This window comes from Lissotriton helveticus, chromosome 4_1 (assembly GCF_964261635.1).
Source record: "Lissotriton helveticus chromosome 4_1, aLisHel1.1, whole genome shotgun sequence".
Classification (NCBI taxonomy): Eukaryota; Metazoa; Chordata; class Amphibia; order Caudata; family Salamandridae; genus Lissotriton; species Lissotriton helveticus.
Window position 1 is genome coordinate 320291714 of NC_136063.1, and position 26096 is coordinate 320317809.

Here is a 26096-nt window from a genome sequence, read left to right on the forward strand (position 1 = left end):
GGCATAAAGGACGTTTGCAGCCCTGGGGTTCTTTGTTATTACAGAAGAGGCTGCAGTCCCTTGGGCTGCCCCTTCTGCAGTATGGATGGCTCTGCCTTAAAGATGCTCTTGTGCGATACCCAGGGGTGTAAATGAGGAATCATCTTGGCTTATATTACAGACATGAACGGAGAGGCAAAGACACGGTCAGGGTGTGCAACACATTTTTTTCAATCTAGTTTTATTGTCATTTCCAAATAAGCGAAGACAGTATTACATTATGATCCTAGAAGTCATGACAGCGTGGCACTCGTACAGATGCAGGTTTGCAATTAAGTGAAATGGCAAATTACTACCAGTTATACTGTCACAGAGTTAGGAAGTGACATCAAACAATACAACAGAGCTTATTCCACCCTCCCCTTCTGGTCCTGGTCTGATTGTACACTACATATGAGGTGCCACAGTTGGTGTGCACCCCACCCCTGATGCATGCTAGAAGCTAAATCTGAGACAAGGTTTAGTCCTAGCTCTGTGACAAGCGAAGAGAGGGTAGCAGAGATTTAAATATGCTTTTTTAACTCCTTGCAAACTTTATTAGCCTATACTTGTTTGCTTAACACAAGATAGATACTCCTAAAAGTTAAGTTTGTATACTTAGCTTGATTTTTGGGGCAATGCAAGTACAGAAAAAAAGAATCTAATGTATAGAACTGGTGGCCTCAATCCAAGCACTCCCATGATCTGACAAAAAACAGCTTGTGTTAGACTAAAACAAAAAGGGACATACCAGAGTCTGAATTGCTTCATATTTTAGAAATAAACCCACATTTTGAAAAGCTCCAACCTTCGATGTTTGTATATATTTTGTTACTTAAATAAAATATTTAATCATTTGTGCATCTGTTTGTTCATATTTCTTTCTGTAGTTATATGTATTGTTTTGAGGTTCAAATAGTAAAAATTGTTTCAGCAGGGGTCTTCAGCTTCTGTTAGTGTTTCAGAGGCTGAAGAAGTTGAAAGATTGAGAACAGCTGGCCTTAACAAGCAGTGCTTTGCTGGAATCTCCATTTCTTGTTATGATGAATATTTTTTCTTGCACCTTATTGTTTTTTCCTTAAATTAGGATTTATTAGCAAGTATACAAACTTGTATTTCCTTTTCTCAAACATCTTTCTGGGTGGTTATATTGGAGCCTCTGAGGTTGCAGAGAGGAGAGGGCAGTATTTGCCTCTGGTCTCTAAATTGTCTCCGTTTGGAACTTTGTACTTCATATTCATTATTCGCTTTTTATACTTGACTGCAATTTTTTCTACTTATGTTTGTGTATTTGTGCAATCAATACAAATCTTAAATACTAAATATTTCATCACCAGGGGAAAAGAAAGCGTAGACAAAAACAGTACTTTAATTTAACGCTAGGAAGATGGGTGAAGCTCTGGTTTCACAGATCCTTGTTAATAGTTTTCACTAACACTGTAATGTATTGTGCACCCTATACGGATCCATTAGCCTGTAAGATGATACTATGTGAGGAGAACCACAGGATGCTGCTTAGCATGTTGTGTGCGTTATTAATGGACAGTGTGGTACACCACCCCTACACAGATTGCGTGTATAGATGAAAAGGCTCTAATTGACCTGTCTCCTGTCTGTTGTAATAGCTGGACACCCAAGTGAGCAAAGCCTCTGCTGGTGTGTACAGTAAAAAGTGCATGTGTTATCAAAGTTTCTGCCATGGGTAGCACATTTAGTGATGCGCATTTGTGTAGCGTCTTACTACCGTTTGTATGGGCCCTTGCCACCTTTGGAACTATGGTGCTAGCGGGCTATGTTATGTTTGGTTGTTATTGGTTGTATTTAGATTTAAGAAGCAAAGTCTGAATGTGATAACCATGTAAGCGTAGGTGCCAAGGTCAATATTTCGAAGATCTTGAAACCCTTGTCCATCTCTCTAGTTTACTATTTTTGGAGGCACCTCACGGAAGCTTGAAATTGGGATACTAGCTGTCTTGAATTTGGACATGTTTAGGTAGATAGTAACCACACTGGGCCACGCCAGTGACGTCCGTTCTGGTTGACATTTTGACACAAGGATATTTGTATCTTCAATATTAAACCCAGTGGATGTTTAGAGTTGTTATATTATTCTGAGCCTGATTTCTTCCACCTAGATCAGGGCACCTTGGGACCCTCCTAGTCCCATTGCTTGCAGTGTCCTTACTACTTAGCACCACGAGCATCAGTTCCTTGGTCAGCTCTATTTGGTTTCCAGGATCACGGTGGAGAGAAACCTCTAACAAATTGCAAGAGTGGGCAGAGGGATCTTTGGTCTTGGCCTTCTCTGAGGGCCTTATTCTCTGTGCCTCGTACTCTAAAAATTGTAAATGGGTTTCATCCTGTTGGATTCTACACATGTGCAGTCTGATGTGGAGCTTCACCATGAAGCGGACTCCTTTGGGAAGCAGCACGTGCCAGTTTTCAGTGATGTATTGTAATGTTGGAGCTTTGCAAGCTCGATCACCGGTGCCATTTCTCACTGAAGTGCAGACCCTTGGAGAAAAGCAGCCTAAGATTTAATTAATCTCGAAGTGTTTGTCAAGGCCACTGGAATTATGCGAACACAGCAATTTTTGCATGGCTATACGTTTGCCGCATTGGACACAAGCTGCAATTGGCACATAAGCATAATCTGCAAATTTTACCCCCCATTTTTTTTTTATAGTTCACACGGTTCAACAGTTACTAAAAATGCAGCTGTACGTGTTGCCACACAGAGCAATACCCATTGCTAAGATTGGCTGGTCACCTTTCTGGTGCTTATTACTATATTTGGGTGTTCAGCTGGTACTACTGAGGTGCAACCGATGCTCCGCATAACTTCATTATTTTGTCATGTTTACAGTGTCAATCACAAAATGTGACGCATTATGCCACATAATTTGCCTTTCCATACCACAAAATGTACTTAACCCTGCGGTATAATTTGCCCCTGCCGCATAATTTCCGTGGCCTTAGTGTTTGTCATTAAAGAAAAGTAATCAAAGTGCTTTAAAAACTTCGAACGCAGATACTTGTCAAAGCTTTATTAAAATTGGGTAAACCGCCGTTCACCAAAAATGAATGATGCCATGTCCGAAAACCCATAGAATCTCCTACATGGTTGTCACCAAAACCTACTTTGTTCAATTTCCGAAAATGACCTGATGGAATAGTCTTAATATGAATGATTTAAAATGATGTTTTATTTGACAAAGTTGCGGAAGGTTTGTCTGACTTTCTGATTTCATTGGGCCGACGCATTGTTTACATAGTCCAGTGTAATGTTATTTAGAGAGCGCATTGGTTTCGCCTGAGTTTGTGTTCTGTTGCAGAATGCCACTTCAAATTTATCTAGATGACAAATTAACGGTATCACACCCCCTAAAACACGAGCTTTCTTATCCTCGCCCTCCAACTGACCACTTAAGTCTGCAGCATTGTGTAGGCAGCGGGAAAGTTCTTTGCCATTTGGGCGAACATTATCTGAGAATTTAGCAGGTGTGCCGTCAACTTTGTCAATTATTAAATGCACGCCTATTAAGAAACCCTTGCCAGAAGTACGGGTTACCCTTAAACTGGCCCAGACTGTCGGGCATTGTGGGAAAGTCTGTCTGAAGCGTTTCATGGCGCCCGTAAGAGGTGCTTAAATCACATATTAACTTAACCGCGTGCCATTACTTAATTCACCAGCGCTTCACTCTTGTTATTTATAGTGCCACGAACGTCAGATATGCGTCACTCTTTTTGCAACATAGTGTTTACGTAATGTTGTGCTGATTACTCCCTTCCGGGTTGCCACTGTTTAATAACTACTGCTTTGGCATGCTCAGCCGTCTGTAACTGTCATTTTCTTCACAGTGCCGCCTGTGTGTGGTAGTGTAAGGCAGCGCCGCCGCGCCATTGATTCCTCTTTTCTCAGCTTGGCTCGTACCCCGGGCCTGGGCCGCCATCTTTGCCTGGCGCGGGATCTGTGTCGCACTTCCTCATCCAGGCCTAGTCTGAATCCGCCACCTCCAGCCCTTCAGACCCGGGTTCATCAGCACAAGTGGCTGTGTCGTGACTCCCGCAAGTGCCTGTAATGGCCTCTAATTGAATTTGTCAGTGCTCCAGAGAACAAGTGGTGCTTTGTCTAAACTCGGGTGGTTCGTCCTTTCGAATTACGTGAAGTGCTTTGAGGCGGGCTCTCTCCTCATAGCGTGTAGCCAGATAGAGGCCTGCTTTTCTGTTCTGCGGGGAAATGAGCCACCGCGTAGATATCAGTTTTGAGTCACTCCAGTAGAATTGCATGTTACCTTTGAAGTTTTACGTCCTTCAGAGGTAAAGTGTTGCTAGACGGATTGTTCATGCATTAATGAAAGGCAATAGTGTACAACTGCTCTTGACAAAGCTTGGGTAAAAGTCTATGTAATTTCGTGGTTATCCTGAATGTTTGTGCAAAATACGTTCTGTAGGATTACTTGTAAATAACACTATGTGGAATATTTCATACATGAGCAAGTCAAGTGTACGCCTCATTCTGACTATGCCAGCGTTTTGAGTAGTAATACAACCCAGAAAATGCAGTTTTTGGAGGGGAAGGGCTTGGTGTTCCCTCGTGTGATGCCTGAGACGCTCTGATAAAGAACAAGGTGGTAATACAGGCATGACTGGGTTAAAACTGTGCTTCCCTCCTACTGTGGCTGTCCAGAAGGATTCTGTGCATGAAATAGGAGATGGCATCCCCAAGTCAAGAGGCACTGCTAAATGGCCCCTTTGTGCTGACAATTGGTCCTGCCCACTTCCAGATATCCACAATGCTAAATGGTTAGCACTTCACACCCACAGACCTTTCCAGGGCCCAAAGGACAGCCATTGTCTTCTGAGCCAGGTTTGTTAACTCCTTCGGCCAAGGATGCGTATTTCAGCTCTAGGGGTGTGACGAGTGCCTGAACTGGTGTTAAGGCCCTTCTGCTTAAATTACATTATTACTAAGCTACTTTTCGAAGTTATCAAAAGTCTGATTTCATCATTAGATCAGGTCTTCACAACTAAGCAGGAAATACTGTTGAATCAATTGTCTATCCCTTTCTTAAATAGAGGTGGAAGTAAAGATATTAATCATAATTAAACTTCTTATTGAAAGGTCAAGGCTTGCCTACAAAATGAAATAGCTTATGGTTTTTATTCAACTGTCTGGGCACTCTAACTCCACCGTATAATGTGCCCTCTTTTTATATATTGGCACCCTGCCCTGTGGGATTACAAGGCACACTTTAGGATGACTTAAGAATATACAAAAATAGGCTTTTCCTACATGAAAAAAAAAACTTGTATCTGCCATACATTCACTGCAATGCATTTATACTGTAGCCCAGCCAAAGCACAGTAGAGCTTCTAGCAGACCTATATGTTTTCATATCTTTGAGTGGAGCACTCATGACATTTTACTTTCCTTGTCATAGATGCACTTTAGTTTTTTAATTATAATAGGCTAGTAGGGAATAAATAAATACTAAATAGGGCGTTCCAAATATACGGGACCCGATTTCCAGGGGAAGCACAGGCACTTTCAAAACTGTTTAGCAGTAGGTGAGTGCATGGCGTCTTAAATCACGCATAACTATGGTGCAGAGAAATCGAGGACGGCCAAGTTGAAAAGGCAGAAATGCTACAGGTACCTGTATGCATGACCATGTATAAAGTTAATTCATACAAACAATACTGCAGATGTACTCTGTATAACTGTCTTAAAAACATGAGAGAATCATTGGATATACAAGGCACAACCTCTGATGTCCTTGTCTGCCTGTGGACAAATAAGTATTGGCAAAGTGACTGGTTCTGGATTAAGTATTACATCCTGGCTAAAACATTAAAAAGGAGTGTGCAGAGAAATAAAGAAACAAAACACATACATCTCTATATTTGCAAGGCACCCATGAGGAAAATATAATGAATGAAGATTTAGTGTACTTTTGAGATGTAAAGTATTCTGTCATGTATTGAAAAACAGATTCTCGCGTGAGACTGAATAATACACAAAGGTTAAAGAGTAGTTTTCCCCTCTGGGTGGAGCTAAAGCCCTCCCAATGCATATTTTGAAGCATTAGTAAGAATAGTTTTCCGGCATTCACTCTTTCATAGATTCACATGCTGGAAATCTTACCCATCGCCCGACTAGGAAATATTCGAGCATGTGAATCTATGAAATGTTACCTATATTGAAGAACTGTATTTACAGGTAAGATGTTGTTTTTTCATTGTAGTCATATGTACTCTAAAGTCGCATCTAAAAAGGGCACAGAAGCAGACGGTTTTGAAAATGAATGTAATAAATGGGATGTAAAGATGATTTTTCAGCACGTTTTATGTATCCCTTTCATTGTCAGTGCCTATATGTTATATATTTCACTTTGGTGTAGGTAAACATGCCATGTTGCACACATTGACCTATACCATACCTAGAAAAATGTACGTTTTGGAGATGGTATAATCAATTTTCACTTGTATAATTCTGTTAACGGTAGGAAGAGCTCATTTGGGAGCTTGGGCACTCTTCAGGCAGACCTAAAAGATGGGGAACAATCCTTAATTTGAAGAAAGTGTTGACAGGAATTCCCAAATGTAATGTTTCAGCCCCTTGAGCGCATATGCCATAATGTAGTACGGTTGATTTGTAATTTCGTAAAGGGCGGATCAAAGCTCTAGAGGATTCTGAATGCTTTAGAAAAAGTATCAGGATAGAATTGTAATATTAGACAAATAACACACTTAGAAAGCCCAAAAACATACAAAACAAGCTATAAAGCAGCCCCCGTTCTTTATATTGCTCCGATACCTTGTAACCATGGGCGGACGATGATTTGTGTTTTTTAGTTTACAGCTCGCTTCTGGTGCATCTGACATCTCTCCGTTTCTCATAGTCTGACTGAGCCCATGTCGAGTGGCTCTCCTCGCCCTCCTGTTGATTTGCGAGTCCCACTTTCCATTTCCATGAACACATGCATAACAAAGCGACACATTGGGGACAGGATGCTGTAGACAAACACAGCCTGTTTGCTTTGCTCTTTTCCTTCTGGGATTAAGCCTCTCTGCATTCAGATGCTGCCTGTGCCTGTTTTCAGCCTCGCCTAACGGGAGGGACCTTGCCGTGGCTGAAGGTGACAATGGTCGTTCTTGAACCCTCAGTAACCCTGTGGGTTCAGGTGCCGACATCATTCAGGTATCGAACCTTTCACCTCACAGACCCCACACGGGACGCAGGCTTTTAAACGACTCCAGCTACCAGATGCGCGCCTGGTTCAGTGCCTTCATGCAGGACGAGTTTCTCTTATGTTCGAAATAGGCCTCTTAATCCATTCACAGCGACCCCTTTCTCTTGTGCAGATCAGCCGCTCACGCTTCTTGAACAAGTGTGCGTTGGTGTGATTCCTTCCCGTAATCACGGGGCTGTCGCTGAAAATTGGGTTACTCCCATACAGACAGACCTCGGCAATGATAAAATAGGTTCGTCTGGACACCAAAAGGCGCTGATGTGCCCGGGGTATGATTAAACCAGACTGTTGGAGGTGAAACATGCGCCTCACGCTGCTGTCAGAGTGACAGCAGTCCCCAGAGTGCAAAAAGGAGGGCGGTGCCGCGGGACACTGCCTGGTGCAGGCGGGTGGAGGCCGGCCACGGTCCCATAATGGGGGTAGGGGCTGACTATTAGCCAATGGCGGGTGAGGGTGCCTTTGGACAGGTCTCTGCCGCGGGTCGTGATGGAAGGGCGGTGCAGAGCACTAGAGGTGCCGACGGTAATAACTGAAGTGCATTATGATGACCGGCACGTGTGAGCTTCGCCTGGGGTCAGTGGGAGCAGAATGTATACACCCCCAGCTGAGGGGTCGGCAGAGTCCCTTGGGTGGCAGCGCGCTGTAAGGATGGCGGGCCTTCTCCCCGGCTGTGATTCACATGCACTTAATACAGTTCCCAGTGGAACTTCGTCATTGTAATCTGCCTTCGGTCTCTTCGCGCCATTGGATTTCTGTTTCAGCTCTCGCATTTCTGCTGTCATTTGTAGGTCTGAAGGACTGCAGGACCGCTCTTTCACCCTCTGGGGTCTATAAAACGAGGGCTTCAGTTTCACGATACCACCTACGTAAGTGCCAAGATGGCCTTTGTGGTGCGAGGTGCTAAAAGATGACTTGTGTTTCTCTCCTTACTTTGGAGGGTGCTATGCGGTCTGACCGGATTTGTAGAGGACAGTGCACAAACCTACTGCTCCAAGCTCAGCCTCTCCATCCAAGAAAGCACACACCGGCTCACCAAGCAGGGCCGAGAGGGACTCTGCTCCTCCTGAGGCCTTGGTGCTTTGTTTCCGCCTGGCGACAGGTGCACTGCATGCTTGTTTTTTGCATCTCAGCAATGTGCCTCTAACTCTGCCAGCAGGTGCTTTCGTTCTGCTGCTGCCTACACCAGGGGAACAAAGGGGGTTAATTATTAGTAAGTGTGCAATACATGATTTTCCACCTCAATCATGGCCGCTCTTGGTAAGCAATGACCAGTGGGCTCCATGGAGCGCATTGTGACCAGGAAGTGATAACTGAACTACAAATATGAAATTAAACTCGTGTAAATTACTCTCAATACTATGCTATGAAGATAAAGGATTAATTCTGCTGGTCTAAATCTACTGAATAAACGTAGGCAAGACAAAATCATACACACAAGAGTTCAGATAAACCAATTTAAAATGGCCACATTTATAATTGGTGTCCTGAAATCACTCTAATCTGGTCACCTTTAGTCGTTTACTTTAAGTGGATAAAACATGATACCTGAGTCAATTTAGTTAATATAGTTGATCAAATCCTTTTATTAAATAAGTGCATATTATAGGAAAAAGACATTTAGAGATATATATCGATACCCAAAGCTGACAAAGTTGAGGAAAAGGACGTGAAATGCCAGTTTAATAGTCCCCGAAGGAAGGAACCACTGTGCCCATGTAGTCTATGCGCAAATTTGGAAAGGAAGCTGGTTGATTCCGCATTAAGAGTTCTGCAAATCTCATCAGTCAGTTCGTAATTCGCCTGCATGCAGAACAGCAACTGTCTGTCACCACCATCAGCTGCATAAGTGCACAAGAGTCCTCCCAAGAGCAGCAAAACTCTCCCAAAGCAAAGAAGAAGCTTTCCCAAACCTTGCTTATCAGGCAATATTATATACTTATCATTTCTGGGGATGATACCTCCTGGTGTCACATCATCTGATCAGACCATTCCGTTCATTGGTCGGTTCATGTGAAATGTAGATCGGGTGCCATAAAGACACAAAATGAAGAGGGAATGGGTGGGAAAATTACGCAGTCCTTAAGTCATCCTGTTAATGAAACCTTAAACAATGCCCCTTTAGTTAGAACGCATTGTAGAGTTCGAAAGAGCATTTTCCCAGGCAAGTGTCCTGCAAGTAGTAACATAAATGTTACAACATCTTTATACAATACATGAGCATCTCAAGAGGAGGAAGAACTTGTTACAGTTAACTGTTTAAAAAAAAAACGTTTTATTGAACTAGCTCATTGTTCATCAATACATTAAACAGATTATAGCAGTTACAGAGACATTCACATTGTGTTATCAACACTTGACTAGTGTGCAATGTTACAGCACAGAAGGGTGAATAGTGTACAGTTATCTCTTGCAATAGTCCATAATCATAGTATTCATCATTTACGGTACAGTAGGTCACTGAAAGGCCAGCCCTCTCTGCATAGTTGTCCTCACTCCAGGTCTAATGCACGGTATGCTTGCCATGGGCCCCATATTTTCCCCCATGTTTTAATGCACCCTCTACTGCCATATATTTCTTCCACCCTCTGGCACCAGTCAAGATCCTTCTTCCAGGCTGCCACCACTAGTAGGAGCCTCTATACCAAGTTCCGGGCAATATTACTTTTTGGATACCCCCGCGGCCAGTGCTAACCGTATTCGAGCATTTCTGGGTCAGTCTTCCTCCCCCTGTATTAATAGCAGCAACCCCTTCGCCTCAAGTGGGACCTCCACTGAGAATACCAGCGACATGGTAGCAGTCACTGTCTCCCAATATCCGAGAATCCGTTGGCACTCCCAGAGGGTATGGAAAAAGGAGCCCTCCTGCCTACACCCCCTCAAGCATAGAGGGTCTCCCCACCCCCCTTCCCATTTTGTGTATTAGACTGCGAGATTAATATGTTCTGTGGAGAATCTTCAGTTGCACTAATCTAAATAGTGCACGTATCGCTATCTCTCTGGGGCCCTGAAGAGCTTCCATCCATTCCTCATCTGTGATGTCACCTAAGTCATCTGTCCACTTCGTCTCAGAGGTCCCAGTGGGTCCGGTGAGTTATTTATCAACTTTTTATAGATCACTTAGACCCCCTGTTTTGGGATAAGGTCTAGTAGTACACTGTCCTCCATGGGGGAGTAGACTGGGAGAACACATCCCTCCTGGATGTGCGCCCTAAGTGCGTGGCACAGCTTGTTGTAATTTAATTGTCTGAGGCGCCGCCAGATCAAACTCTTGCCTTCGGGACTCCAAGAAAATGAAGGCTCCACTCCTCCACACGTCCTCCTAGTGCTCATTCCTTATTTTCGCCTATCCCGAGAAGCCAGTTAAGCTCGAGACTTCTGACAGCCTGTCACTCAACCAAAGCGGGGTAATCTCAGTCAATATACCACGGCTTCCGACGTGGGTCACGGCTTCTGTCCAGGAGTGGACCAGAGTGGCAGTGTGGACGGGGAGAGCCCCCCTCCTCTTCCGGCTGTACAAAATGGCTTCATAGTTTTTGCCTGTCATTGCCTCTCTGCAGACTTGGGTGAACCTGCCTATAGGGATGACAAACACCCACTCGTTAATCACGAGCATCTGTGAGGCCCAGTAATCTAGTTTAATGTTTGGGACTACTAGACCCCCGTCATATATTCCTCTCTGTAGCTTCTTCAAGGCAATCATTGGGAACCTCCACTCCATAACACCCGAAGCTCCTGATATACTTGATTAAAGAAGGTCAGGGGAACAGGGTAGGGCGTGTTTTGTAACTCAGGGACACCATCTTGTATAGGGCACCTCTACCCATCTAGGTTAGAGGGAGAGTCCGCCAATGCGCTACATCCGACCTAGGTCTTTTTAATTAAGGAGCAAGATTACATTTCAGAAACAACTGCTGATCTCAGGTCACAAAGTTGCCCAGGTATTTGAAGTCCACCAGTTCGCTTGGAGCCGCACACTGTAGCGGCAATCTAGGAGGAGGGCCCAACAAGGGAAAAACCACTGATTTGGCCCAGTTGACTCTGTAGCCCGAGTAACTACCAAACAGCTCAAAGATTTGGAGGGTACAAGCCATTGAATAATACGGCCTGGATACATATAGTATAATTGTCATCAGCGTTTAGGGAGATTCGCTCTTCCCATCCATCACTTGAGGGGATTCCCCCTATCACATGGTCGGTCCTGATCTAGGCTGCCAGCGGCTCCAACACAAGGGCGAAGATAAGGGGGGACAGCGGGCACCCCTGTCTGGTGCCTCGACTAAGCGAGAAGGGCGCTGATAATGCTCCATTTACTCTTACTCTTGCCAACTGGTCTTTACCCAGTTGCAGAACTTTGGCCCAAAGCCCAGTCTGGTCAGGACAACGAATAAGTATGGCCATTTCACCTATTACATCAATTGACTTTCTCATGCTCTGTGTGCATAGAGAAGCAGAAATCAGTTTGGCCTATGGTAACTTTTATCAAATTCACTATAAGTATCAAGGTTTAATCCTACTAATTAATAAATCCAATTTTTTATTTTATTTTGTAATTGCAATTTTAAACTGCTTAGAGGTAAACTCAATAACATGAGAATTCACAATGTATACATTTCTAAAACGTTCAAAATAAATAACTTTTTCTTTTAATACTTCACAACCTATGTTATTTATACTAACAAAATCATTTCGACTACTCTTTTTCTGCATGCTTTTACGATGCAGTTACAAAAATTACTTGTTTTCATCCTTTTTTATAACGTGAAGTTTTTGCTCGTTTATTTTTCTGTCATGTTAAGTTTTTGTTTGTCTTTAAAAATGTAATTGAAATTTCCACTCTTATCAGGTTTAAGCCATTTCAAAAACTGAACGTGAAATAAAAACAGCCCTAAGCGTATGCTTTTATTTTTTTCTCATTAAGTGACCACACTGGCATTGTGCCCCGCAGGTTGCGCCCACATTGGGTGATACGCCTGAGACCTTGAGGTGACCTCCTCCATGCTTGCACACTTTCCATGGGCTTCAAGAGTTTGGTTTCCTTTTCAGAGTATCCTGTTCCCAGACACCTCTCCTTGCTCTCTTACCTCACATCTCTCTGAAGCCCAAAAGACACTACTTGCATGCTTCTGTTTCAGTAGAATACATAATGGTGGTTGGTATGATGTCTGAATGCTGATGCGCTTCTTGTCTCTGGTTCACAGTAGAAACCACACTGTTTTAAAAGGTTGGCCATGCTTGTTGTGTACAAGTCCTGACTGCCCCCTCTTTGTTTTGCAGGTATGATTATCGTGAAATGCTGCACAATGCCACTTTCTGCCTGGTACCACGAGGCCGCAGGCTTGGATCCTTCAGGTTTCTGGAGGCACTGCAGGTAAGAGCATTAGGGGCAGTGGAGGAGGGCAGAGTCACTTGAAAGCACTGGCTCCATAGAACTGGTTGGTGCCTTTGAGAACACTAACTTTGGAGGAAGGCAGTGTAATCTGAAGGCCCAGGGCCATTTCATAGTCCTTGGAATTGGTCTGATACCAAAATATAATTGGCTTTAATATTGTCTGGCAAAAATAATGCCCGAGATATTATTTATAAAAATAAATAAAGCATAGAATTGGAGCTAATAATGGAAAATCTACATCAATGGAGCAGTATTTCTGTTAAGAATCAGGACACAATAGCGTTACTGATATTCTGGCATACAATCTAGGGATTTGGAGAAGGCCATTTTAGAGCCTTTATAATCAGAGTAGGGTTGTTGCATTTCAGAACAGCAGAGATTTACAGGGGGGTGTCCTGGGCACAAGTTGGGGTGGATGTTGGGTGTACAGAGTCCCCCAACTTTTTTTAGAAAGCGGACTCTGCCTTAGCGTGAGGCTGAGAGGTGTCACCGAGTGCCCCAGCACTGTAGCATTGAACCTGGCCTCAGTAGGTTTGTGAGCCTTTATCCCACTGGCAGCATCCCCTTGGTTTGTGATCATGACGCTGAAGGGAGTTGGGATGTAATCCTTTATCTCGGGAATAGGCCAGCTTTACCAAATGCCAAACACTTTGGTGCTTTGGAGCTGGAAAATTATATCAACAGTAACCAGCGGGCAATAACAGCAAGTATAATGTTTAAAACCTGCACCCAGCAAATTTAGCTTACTTACTAAAAGCAGTTTCAAAGTAAAATTCCCAACTGTCTCTAAAAACATTGTCATCTTATTTAATAAAAGTAAAACCAACAACCCTCTCCATGATGATTATTAATTTGGTAATTTGTAAAATCTCCTTTGTCCTTTGAAGCAACGTGATATCACTTCCTGTGATGCCTTCGTGAATAGAATGTAATTAGTCCCCGCACTTTTTTACTTTGGACTTGGGCCACAATCTCATGTGTACAGGCTGCCCGAAGTGGCGCTTCACGTCCGAAGCATGGCCCAGTGTGTACAGCCTGCCCCTTGAAGGGCTTCACGTCAGAAGCATGCCCAGTGTGTACTGCCTGCCCCGAGAGAAGCTTTGCGTCAGAAGCTCGGCCCAATGTTTACTGCCTGCCCCGAGAGGAGCTTTGCATCAAAAGCATGGGCCAGTGTGTAATCCTTGCCCCGAGAGAAGCTTTGCGTCAGAAGCATGGCCCAGTTTGTAATGCCTGCCCCGAGAGGAGCTTCATGTCAGAAGCATGGCCCAGTGTGTACAGCCTGCCCCAATAGTAGCTTTAACCAGCGCCAAGACGCCTTCAGGTAGATGTTGTGCTTTATAAATGCCAATAAATAAATAAATAAATAGCTTTGCGTCAGAAGCATGCCCAGTGTGTACTGCCTGCCCCGAGAGGAACTTCACGTCAGAAGCCTGGCCCAGTGTGTAAAGCCTGCCCCGAGAGGAACTTCACGTCAGAAGCCTGGCCCAGTGTGTAAAGCCTGCCCCGAGAGGAACTTCACGTCAGAAGCATGGCCCAGTGTGTAAAGCCTGCCTGAAGAGGAGCCTCACGTCAGAAGCATGGCCCAGTGTGTACAGCCTGCCCCGGGAGGAGCTTCACGTCAGAAGCCTGGCCCAGTGTGTACGGCCTGCCCCGAGGGGAGTTTTGTGTGAGAAGCCTGGCCCAGTGTGTACTGCATGCCCCTAGAGGAGCTTCTCGTCAGAAGCATGCCCAGTGTGTACTGCCTGCCCCGAGAGGAACTTCACATCAGAAGCTTGGCCCAGTGTGTACTGCCTGCCCCGAGAGGAACTTCACGTCAGAAGCTTGGGCCAGTGTGACAGCCTGCCCCGAGAGGAGGTTCACGTCAGAAGCATGGCCCAGTGTGTACAGGCTGCCCGAAGAGGAGCTTCGCGTCAGAAGCATGGCCCAGTGTGTACAGCCTGCCCCGAGAGGAACTTCACGTCAGAAGCTTGGCCCAGTGTGTACAGCCTGCCCCGAGAGGAACTTCACGTGAGAAGCCTGGCCCAGTGTGTACGGCCTGCCCTGAGAGGGGCAGTGCAGCAGAAGCATGGCCCAGTGTGTACAGCCTTCCCCGAGAGGAGGTTCACGTCGGAAGCATGGCCCAGTGTGTACAGGCTGCCCGAAGAGGAGCTTTGCGTCAGAAGCATGGCCCAGTGTGTACAGCCTGCCCCGAGAGGAACTTCACGTCAGAAGCTTGGCCCAGTGTGTACAGCCTGCCCCTAAAGGAGCTTCGCATCAGAAGCCTGGCCCAGTGTGTACGGCCTGCCCTGAGAGTGGCAGTGCAGCAGAAGCATGGCCCAGTGTGTACAGCCTGCCCCTAGAGGAGCTTCACGTCAGAAGCCTGGCCCAGTGTGTACGGCCTGCCCCGAGGGGAGTTTTGTGTCAGAAGCCTGGCCCAGTGTGTACTGCATGCCCCTAGAGGAACTTCACGTCAGAAGCCTGGCCCAGTGTGTACAGCCTGCCCCTAAAGGAGCTTCTCGTCAGAAATCTGGCCCAGTGTGTACAGCCTGCCCCGAGAGGAGCTTCGTGTCAGAAGCATGGCCCAGTGTGTACAGCCTGCCCCGAGAGGAGCTTCCTGTCAGAAGCTTGGCCCAGTGTGTACTGCCTGCCCTGAGAGGGGCAGTGCAGCAGAAGCATGGCCCAGTGTTTACTGCCTGCCCCGTGAGGAACGTCGCGTCAGAAGCATGCCCCAGTGTGTGCTGCCTGCCCCTAGAGGAGCTTCACGTCAGAAGCATGGCCCAGTGTGTACAGCCTGCCCCGATAGTAGCTTTGCGTCAGAAGCATGCCCAGTGTGTACTGCCTGCCCCGAGAGGAACTTCACGTCAGAAGCCTGGCCCAGTGTGTAAAGCCTGCCCCGAGAGGAACTTCACGTCAGAAGCATGGCCCAGTGTGTAAAGCCTGCCTGAAGAGGAGCTTCACATCAGAAGCATGGCCCAGTGTGTACAGCCTGCCCCTAGAGGAGCTTCACGTCAGAAGCATGCCCAGTGTGTACTGCCTGCCCCGAGAGGAGCTTCACGTCAGAAGCATGCCCAGTGTGTACTGCCTGCCCCGAGAGGAACTTCACATCAGAAGCTTGGCCCAGTGTGTACTGCCTGCCCCGAGAGGAACTTCACGTCAGAAGCTTGGGCCAGTGTGTACAGCCTGCCCCGAGAGGAGGTTCACGTCAGAAGCATGGCCCAGTGTGTGCAGCCTGCCCCTAGAATAGCTTCGCGGGAGAAGCATGTCCCAGTGTCCGCTGCCTGCCCCTAGAGGAGCTTTACGTCAGAACTTGTCCCATTGTGTACAGTCTATCCCTAGAGGAGCTTCACGTCAGAAGCTTGGCCCAGTGTGTACTGCCTGCCATGAGAGGAGCTTCACGTCAGAAGCACGGGTCAGTGTGTACAGCCTGCCCCAAGAGGAGCTTTGCGTCAGATGTATGGCCCAGTGTGTACAGCCTGCCCTGAGAGGAGCTTTGCGTCAGAAGCCTAGCCCAGTGTGTACTGCCTGCCCCGAGAGGAACTTCACGTCAGAAGCTTGGGCCAGTGTGTACAGCCTGCCCCGAGAGGAGGTTCACGTCAGAAGCATGGCCCAGTGTGTACAGCCTGCCCCTAGAGGAGCTTCACGTCAGAAGCATGCCCAGTGTGTACTGCCTGCCCCGAGAGGAGCTTCACGTCAGAAGCATGCCCAGTGTGTACTGCCTGCCCCGAGAGGAACTTCACATCAGAAGCTTGGGCCAGTGTGTACAGCCTGCCCCGAGAGGAGGTTCACGTCAGAAGCATGGCCCAGTGTGTACAGCCTGCCCCTAGAGGAGCTTCACGTCAGAAGCATGCCCAGTGTGTACTGCCTGCCCCGAGAGGAACTTCACATCAGAAGCTTGGCCCAGTGTGTACTGCCTGCCCCGAGAGGAACTTCACGTCAGAAGCTTGGCCCCGTGTGTACTGCCTGTCCCGAGAGGAACTTCACGTCAGAAGCCTGGCCCACTGTGTACGGCCTGCCCCGAGAGGGGCAGTGCAGCAGAAGCATGGCCCAGTGTGTACAGCCTGCCCCGAGAGGGGGTTCACGTCAGAAGCATGGCCCAGTGTGTACAGGCTGCCCAAAGAGGAGCTTCGCGTCAGAAGCATGGCCCAGTGTGTACAGCCTGCCCCGAGAGGAACTTCACGTCAGAAGCTTGGCCCAGTGTGTACAGCCTGCCCCTAAAGGAGCTTCGCATCAGAAGCCTGGCCCAGTGTGTACGGCCTGCCCTGAGAGGGGCAGTGCAGCAGAAGCATGGCCCAGTGTGTACAGCCTGCTCCTAGAGGAGCTTCACGTCAGAAGCCTGGCCCAGTGTGTACGGCCTGCCCCGAGGGGAGTTTTGTGTCAGAAGCCTGGCCCAGTGTGTACTGCCTGCCCCTAGAGGAGCTTCTCGTCAGAAGCCTGGCCCAGTGTGTACAGCCTGCCCCGAGAGGAGATTTGCGTCAGCAGTATGGCCCAGTGTGTACAGCCTGCCCCGAGAGGGGGTTCACGTCAGAAGCATGGCCCAGTGTGTACAGGCTGCCCAAAGAGGAGCTTCGCGTCAGAAGCATGGCCCAGTGTGTACAGCCTGCCCCGAGAGGAACTTCACGTCAGAAGCTTGGCCCAGTGTGTACAGCCTGCCCCTAAAGGAGCTTCGCATCAGAAGCCTGGCCCAGTGTGTACGGCCTGCCCTGAGAGGGGCAGTGCAGCAGAAGCATGGCCCAGTGTGTACAGCCTGCTCCTAGAGGAGCTTCACGTCAGAAGCCTGGCCCAGTGTGTACGGCCTGCCCCGAGGGGAGTTTTGTGTCAGAAGCCTGGCCCAGTGTGTACTGCCTGCCCCTAGAGGAGCTTCTCGTCAGAAGCCTGGCCCAGTGTGTACAGCCTGCCCCTAAAGGAGCTTCTCGTCAGAAATCTGGCCCAGTGTGTACAGCCTGCCCCGAGAGGAGCTTCGTGTCAGAAGCTTGGCCCAGTGTGTACTGCCTGCCCTGAGAGGGGCAGTGCAGCAGAAGCATGGCCCAGTGTTTACTGCCTGCCCCGTGAGGAACGTCGCGTCAGAAGCATGCCCCAGTGTGTACTGCCTGCCCCTAGAGGAACGTCGCGTCAGAAGCATGGGCCAGTGTGTACAGCCTGCCGGAGAGGAGCTTCACGTCAGAAGCTCGGCCCAGTGTGTACTGCCTGCCCGGAGAGGAGCTTTGCATCAGAAGCATGGCCGAGTGTGTACTGCCTGCCCCGAGAGGAGCTTCGCGTCAGAAACTTGGCCCAGTGTGTATTGCCTGCCCCGAGAGGAGCTTTGCATCAGAAGCATGGCCCAGTGTGAACTAACTGCCCCTAGAGTAGCTTTGCGTCAGAAGCATGGCCCAGTGTGAACTGCCTGCCCAGAGAAGAGCTTCGTGTCAGAAGCATGGCCCAATGTGTACTGCCTCCTCCGGGAGGATCTTCACGTCAGAAGCATGACTCAATGTGTACAGCCTGCCCTGAGAGGAGGTTCGCGTCCGAAGCATGACCCAGTGTGTAGTGCCTGACCCTAGAGGATCTTTGCGTCCTAAGTATGGCCCAGTGTGTACTGCCTGCCCCGAGAGGAGCATGTCAGAAGCATGGCCCAGTGTGTACTGCCTGCTCCGAGAGGAGCTTCACGTCAGCAGTATGGCCCAGTGTGTACAGCCTGCCCGAGAGGAGCTTTGCGTCAGTATTATGGCCCAGTGTGTACGGCCTGCCCCCAGAGGAGCTTCACGTCAGAAGCATGCCCAGTGTGTACTGCATGCCGCGAGAGGAGCTTTGCGTCAGAAGCATGCACAGTGTGTACTGCCTGCCGCGAGAGGAGCTTTGCGTCAGAAGCATGGCCCAGTGTGTACAGCCTGCCCCGAGAGGAGATTTGCGTCAGCAGTATGGCCCAGTGTGTACAGCCTGCCCCGAGAGGAGCTTTGCATCAGCATTATGGCCCAGTGTGTACGGCCTGCTCCGAGAGGAGCATCACATCAGAAGCATGCCCAGTGTGTACTGCCTGCCGCGAGAGAAGCTTTGCGTCAGAAGCATGGCCCAGTGTGTACTGCCTGCCCCGAGAGGAGCTTAGCGTCAGAAGCTTGGCCCAGTGTGTACAGCCTGCCCCTAAAGGAGCTTCACGTCAGAAGCATGCCTAGTGTGTACTGCCTGCCCCAAGAGGAGCTCCGCATCAGAAGCTTGGCCCAGTGTGTGCAGCCTGCCCCTAGAAGAGCTTCGCGGGAGAAGCATGTCCCAGTGTCCGCTGCCTACCCCTAGAGGAGCTTTACGTCAGAACTTGTCCCATTGTGTACAGTCTATCCCTAGAGGAGCTTCACGTCAGAAGCTTGGCCCAGTGTGTACTGCCTGCCATGAAAGGAGCTTCACGTCAGAAGCACGGGTCAGTGTGTACAGCCTGCCCCAAGAGGAGCTTTGCGTCAGAAGTATGGCCCAGTGTGTACAGCCTGCCCTGAGAGGAGCTTTGCGTCAGAAGCATGGCCCAGTGTGTACTGCCTGCCCCTAGAGGAGCTTCACGTCAGAAGGTATGGCCCAGTGTGTACAGCCTGCCCTGAGAGGAGCTTTGCGTCAGAAGTATGGCCCAGTGTGTACAGCCTGCCCTGAGAGGAGCTTTGCGTCAGAAGCATGGCCCAGTGTGTACAGCCTGCCTCTAGAGGAGCTTTGCGTCAGAAGTATGGCCCAGTGTGTATAGCCTGCCCTGAGAGGAGCTTTGCATCAGAAGTATGGCCCAGTGTGTACAGCCTGCCCTGAGAGGAGCTTTGCGTCCGAAGCATGGCCCAGTGTGTACTGCATGCCCGCTGTAGACCTCAAGCGGCACCAATTTCTCAAGGTCGATGCTGACGACTAGAGCTCAGAAGGAGGGAAGAGGCCTTGTAGGTCACTGTAGAGCTGGCTGCCCCATCCCCATCAGACAATGTTAAAAGGTTCTCAGTTTCATAACGAAACACTAGCAATATGGACTCACTGAGCTGGGTGTGTTAACCATAGGAAAAAACAAGTGTTGTCATGTGAGTATGCCAGCTTTATCCTTTCTGTTAATAAAACAAGGTAGCAATACAACTGGGTGGATGCCTCCGCTTACCATAGCTGTTCCACAAGTCACTGCCGCTATCTAAATCTTCAACAGACCAACACAGTTCCAGTTAGGCTAGTACCCTGTTTCGCCATTTCTAGTTACAAGTTAATGTTTTATCTTTCAGTATGTTTCCGTTGTCTAATTTAGAAAAATGTAGGAGCTTTGCAATAGCCGTGGGCATCACAACGCACACCACCTTTGGCAGGAGACTGCCCATCCTCTGCCTCATGCATTCTGGTGCCATTAAAGTCTGCTGTGTGGCTTCGAGATGGCCCTGGCTGCGGTGGCTACAATGTACAGACCCATTAAAAGGGAAATATTGATCCACCTTAAGTTGTGTTCTTTCTGTACTGACTGCTTTTTTGTAATGTAAAGTTTTGCCAAGCCGGCATGGCTTACAATGTAAACTGCCCTCTGGCCATATCTGTGTTAAAAGTGCAAGCCACCGGTTCAAATCCGGGCAGTGTTGATTAAACCATTCATCCCTCAAAGGTCGGTAAATTGGGTTGGCCAATACTAACACTGTTTGGGAACACTGGTGTTAAATATCAAAACTGTAAGCAAGCACTTTAGAACGAGAAATAAGGCAACAATGTCTGGGTCTTGTTTTTGTTGTCCCAGTCCTTTGTAGGGTGAACCTGTCAAATGTTACAGGATTGTGTGTTTGTAGATGAATGTCAAACCATTGAAGGTGCATCTTCTCATATTGTGTTGGCTTGGTCTGCAGGCTGCATGTGTCCCAGTCATGCTTAGTAATGGATGGGAGCTGCCGTTTTCCGAAGTTATCGATTGGAACCAGGCAGCTGTCATAGGAGACGAGAGATTGTTATTACAGGTAAGAGCGGACAGCAGTCAATTGTTCACATCTGTGATGATTAAACATCGAGGACAGCTGGTATAATTTTGACGAATTAATTGAATTACCAGATTCAGTAGCAAGAGTAGTAAGGGTGGACTGTTTAAGGATGCTGGGTCTGAGACTTAATTCTGTCTCTGCAATGGTAATAGCCAGTACATTACACTCTGTGCATCTGCCTATATTATATTAACTTTCTTAGACTAAAAGCGGTTTCTCGTTTATCTGATGCATCTCTATCTCGTTTTTGATTGGAAAGCACTGGAAGCACCGCATTCTTTTAAGAAGCCACCATGCTTACATATTATATATTTTTTTACATAGATGTCTCACCAATAGGTGTGTAGGGCTGAAGACACTGGACACTTAAAATAGATGCTCCATCTGTCATATGCTTAAGTCTGAGTGCCTTGGAAAAACTGACACATGGAGAACTGTGCTTGTGATGTAAACAAATTTATGTGACATTGAAACAAAAGTTTTCATGATGAGAAGGTATCCTTTTATCCATCATGTATCAATTGCGTTTAAAAAGGTTGCAGTCAAAAACCCTACCGTGACCCTAGTTCTCTCTCTAAGGAGCCACACAACGTCAGAGGCTTACCTGCTCACCATGATATTTCACACACTCCACCTGTTTGCATATGGACTCTCTACACTATTCACAGCTGATCTGCCTTTTTCTATAGGGGAACTTTTGGCTTTATTACTTGCCCTTTATTTTTTCGGTGAGAGGAAATCTTAAAGGCTGAGCCTTGCATGCAATTCTAGTGATCTTCCTTGTTTTTTTAATTGTTGTTGGGAGATCTTGCAAAAACAATTCCAAAGGACGATCAGCATATTTAAATTGATAACATTGACTCCTCTGCTAGGGACTCGTCTAGTGGGTTCACCTGTCAAAATAACACCTGATGGTAGACATCGTTCGGTCACTAGATGATACATTTGCATTATTGGGGAAAGTAACCCCTAGCTATTCCAGCTAATTGTTAGCCTATTCAAACAAAAAAATTTGTAGCATGGGGTTGCACTCATTCACTATCTGATTGAAAATTGTTCACCCTGAAGCTGTGTCAAAGGCTAGAGTGAGTATCCTTTGGTAATTCAAAGTGTAAATGCAGGACGTCTGTTGTGCATGTTGCGGAATGTACCCAGTTTTCTTTCCTCCCACGGCTAAGGTTCATTTAATTCTACTGTTCAGTCTAATGCTCTTAAGAATGCATCCGTATTTATTACAAACAATCAGGAGATAGGGAGCACAGTGGGCATTTCTTCTAAATCTCCACTGTGGGAGAAGGGATTTGTGTCGACACATTCAGCAATATACAACATGCTGACCTTTAGTGATTGTCCCGAATCCAGTGTATGAAGTTTATCCCAGCAGCTAGGAGGTGGCCAGAAATTCCGAATTAACACAGTTGAAGGCCGTCTCTTGGTAAAATCTGCATTTAATCGCTTGCTTTTCAGTAAAGGAGTCGAAAAGTAGTCTGATGACCATAAATCCAGGGAATTACAGGGGCGAAGTGTTCGGAAATGAAGCTTAATTTTTTGTTGGTTGGATTACAATGCCATTGGTGTTTATTCCCCAGTTTATCGTACTGAGTTGCATTGCAATTCCGCCTTAATACAAATTAGTGCTCAAACGTTACCACATGTAGCTGTGGTGATTAAATAGAGAAAAATGTGAAATCAGCGCTTTTCTTCTAGCCACAATTGTACAATAATTATCAGGAGAATACTTTGTTTGCTTCATTTTACGAAAGTCTTGAAAGATTGCTATACAGTAATCTTTCGTCTGGATTTTACAAGTTTTTTTCCCTATTTGTTTCGAGTTTTATAGAGTGAATGGTTAAAACTTTGTCGGATGGTTTGTTGTTGGACTGGTGGAGAACGTTTCATCCTTTGTTTTACTCTTTTTGCATGACAGCTTTTTTATTTTATATTTTATCCTTGGTCGTATGTGTTGAACTGGTTACACCCTTAAAGAAGAATGTATTTATAGGAGAAGGTACTCCCTGTGGTACATTATTGGAATATTGTCACACAGAAGTTCTGGAGCTATATAGAGGAAAGATGCAGAAGACTGTATTCCTTTTACCGTCATTCAACTCCGAGGTGACTTGCAATATCATTATAATGTTCATCAGTAGGTACTATATTTCTTATAACACAATCACACCAGCACCTTCCCCATAAACCACATAAATCCTTTGCTTGGTGTGCCTTCATGAGATATAGGTAGGATGATTGTTTATATGGAGAATAAAATTAGAATTCTTGTGCAAAATTAAACCCACCGAAAAGCAGTAAAATACTTGTTGCAAAAAGATATTAGAATCATTGAAAATACATCAGATTTTTTAAAAAGCTGTAGATAAGATTGTTTAGAAACACGCAGACATGCTATCTTTCCTATAATTACCTCAAGGGCTGAAAGAATTAACATGTTGTAACAAATATATTCTTTCTGCTTATCATTGTTCACCAAGACTAACTGAAGAAGAAAACTACAGGTGTGGTTTTTAAAGTGCAACCTAAATTATGCTCGGTCTCCTGCCTTTTCTCTCAGCTCCTGTTTCAGGAATTTCTTTTGGAGAGGAAAAAGCTGGAAAACACATGTACTCTTGAGTGCTTACCCTAAACAACACGAGAAATGTTGCTTGGGTAATTAACAAAAAAATAATTGTGTGAAGCATAATGAACAAGCGGGATCTGGCACACCCAGATACTCTTCAAAACAAATATTAACTTTAGCCCTTGTTCAATACCTCTACAAACCTATGATTCATTAGGAGCACATGCATTTTTAAACACTTATACCTATTAGCTGGACAAAGCCTGCTCAATATTAGATCAAAAAGTAAAATTGTATTTACCCGCCACTATGTAATATACAACAAACTTACACCCTCATTGGATGATTCCATCAGTGATGTCATAGAATGTCATGAGTGATGTCATATGTGAGGTCATAAGCAGTGCATGGCAGGGGCGAAAGTTATAATTTCAGTGTTTTTTTTGTTCAGAATGTTAATGTCCCTGACAAATTAACTTAACTATAACATTACTTTAACCTTTAGTTTTTTCAGTGACTGTGTGTATGTATTTATAAGTGTGTGTGTGTGTACACATAGCACACTGAAAGTAAGAACATACAGAAGGGCATGTGTTGCACTTGTGTGGCCTGTCTGGTGAACCAGGGCGCCTGTAGAGGGCAACGTCTGGAGATACACTGGGGACACATGCTAATCACTTCCCCAGCCACCATTCTTCCTTAAATGGAGAGGTCAGTTGTGAGCCCATAGTAACATTGTGGGCCTCCACACAGTTTTGGAATAAGACTAGCTTTATATCTTGTGATGGTAGCTATTGACATAGAAATTACAGGGTATGTTTAATTTGCACTGATGTATCCAGAATTGACTTGTAGGAGCTTTAAAGTGGTCTCTGGCAGGGGTTGAGGTGGGGGAGCTGCTCTAGATGAAAGGAGAGGAGGTGGTGACACACTCAGCCTTAAACAGAAGGGCTAATAATGCATATCAGCAGACCTTGGGTTTAGAACCAGAAACATGTGAAACGTTACCCAGAGGTTGAGCTTGATCATAGAAAAAAAACACTGCACACTTTGTGAAAATAAGCATCAACACACACGGTGTCCATGTGACTGAAATGTTCATGTTACATAATGTGAAGTATTCATATTACATAATGTGAAGTGTACACAAAAGTGTATCTGGAGAGTGTTAAACGAGTGCATGGATGGCCATGAATTAGTTACTCTGATATTGTACTAACTTGTATGCTCATTTCCATCGATATAAATCTTTGGACCACTTGGTCGGGTAATGAGTTATGGTTTTATTCACTAATATTCAGGTATGAAAGTTGTGTTAACTAATAATGTTAAGAGTGTGGCATGTATTATTTTCTGTTGAACTTACCTTGGGAAATAGCTACGGGGTAATAAAATAGAAAGAATAGAAACATAAAGAGTAAAAATTGCGAGAAAGGAGGACTAAGGGATACAGGAAATAGTTACGTGAGTAGGTACTAGCTAAAGGTCTTTTTCCCCCTACAATAAATAGTTCGGGGGAGAGAAAGCATTGGTAAAGTCAATAGTTGTTGGGGGCCTTGGCAAAGCCAATAGGTCTTTGGGACTTATTGGCTTTTTTCAGTGGTTTTTAGTCATGCTGTCCATCATCCCCAATGGTGTGCATAATGGATAAATCAAAAGCAAGCATTGGCAAAGCCAATAAGTCGTGCGTATGAGAACTATTTTCTTTGGCAATGATTTTAGCCATGCAGTGCCACAGCTCCACTGGTGTACAGCATGGCTATAAATAATGTTTTTAAAAAACCTGCTATGACACAATCAACCTGTTAGAAATAGGGTCTCTAGTTGGCAGTGGTTTGCACCCTGTCCAAATAGGGACCCTTACTCTAGTCGGGGTAAATGGATTACACACCTAAGATAACCCCTGCTCATCCCTTTGGTAGATTGGCATGGAGCAGTCAGGCTTATCCCAGAGGCAATATGTAAAGTATTTGTACACACTAACACAGTGAAAACAATACCAAAGGACCCCACACCAGTTTAGAAAAATAGCAATATTTCCCTGAATAAAACGAGACCAAAAAGACAAAAATCCAGCATTGAATATGAATATGAATATGAGATATGAATTTTAAAAGATTAAATAAAGTTCAGTTCTTAAAAACCAGTGGTTGCTCTTGATCAGGACAAAGTACCAAAGATGCATCAAAAAGCTAAGATGACTAGAGGCACCAGAAAAGCAGGCGATGCATCGGTTCCTTACTGCTACAGGTGAGGTAAGGCGTTGGTTCCTTACTGCTAGGTAGGGAGGTGACGTGTCAGTTTCTTACTGTCACAAGAGAGGTGATGTGCCATTTTTGGACACATGGCCCAGTTCCTTGGTGCGGTGTCAAAGAAAATGGCGTCCAGGGAAGATGCGTCGATAGTCAAGTTGTGCTGCATAGTTTCCACAGCATTGAAGCAAGCGCTGCATCACAGTTGGGGCGATGCATCACAGACAAGTGATGTAGTACTTGAGACTCACTCAGCTGCAGTTCTTCGGAGGTGCTGTGATGAAAAGTTGGGGCCTGTGTTGTAAGCCGCTGTTGTGTTCAGTGACAATCACGTTCCGGTGCAGACAGCAGCGATGCATTGAGTTTTGGCAGTGCTGCACCGATTCCGAACGATGCTTGGAGTCAAAGCGTGGATTTTCTTCTTAAAATCACCAGAACTCCTTTCCAAGGGCCCAGAAACTGGATTTGGCACTGTGTGGCAAGACCGGACTCTCAGCATGAGAGCCAAGATGCTGGTAGTTGAAGTCTTTGATGATCCTGAGACTTCTGAACAGGAGGCTAGCTCAACTTGAGCCCTTGTAGAACCTTAGATGTAGGATGTAGAAAGCAAAGTCCAGTCCTTTCATTCCCAGGACACAAGCAGCAAATAGCAGGTCTGCACAGCAAAGTTACTTACACCCATTTTAGCCTTTG

At 46.1% G+C, this 26096-nt stretch overlaps 1 protein-coding gene across 1 annotated transcript in view; it reads left to right on the plus strand.

Annotated features, from left to right (window-relative positions):
- EXT1 (exostosin glycosyltransferase 1) overlaps positions 1 to 26096 on the plus strand; it is a 351045-nt gene that overhangs the window by 235797 nt on the left and 89152 nt on the right. Inside the window, exons 2-3 of the mRNA XM_078686856.1 lie at positions 12549 to 12642; positions 20448 to 20555. Of these exons, the coding sequence (XP_078542982.1) occupies positions 12549 to 12642; positions 20448 to 20555 (202 nt within the window). The remainder of the gene's footprint in view (positions 1 to 12548; positions 12643 to 20447; positions 20556 to 26096) is intronic.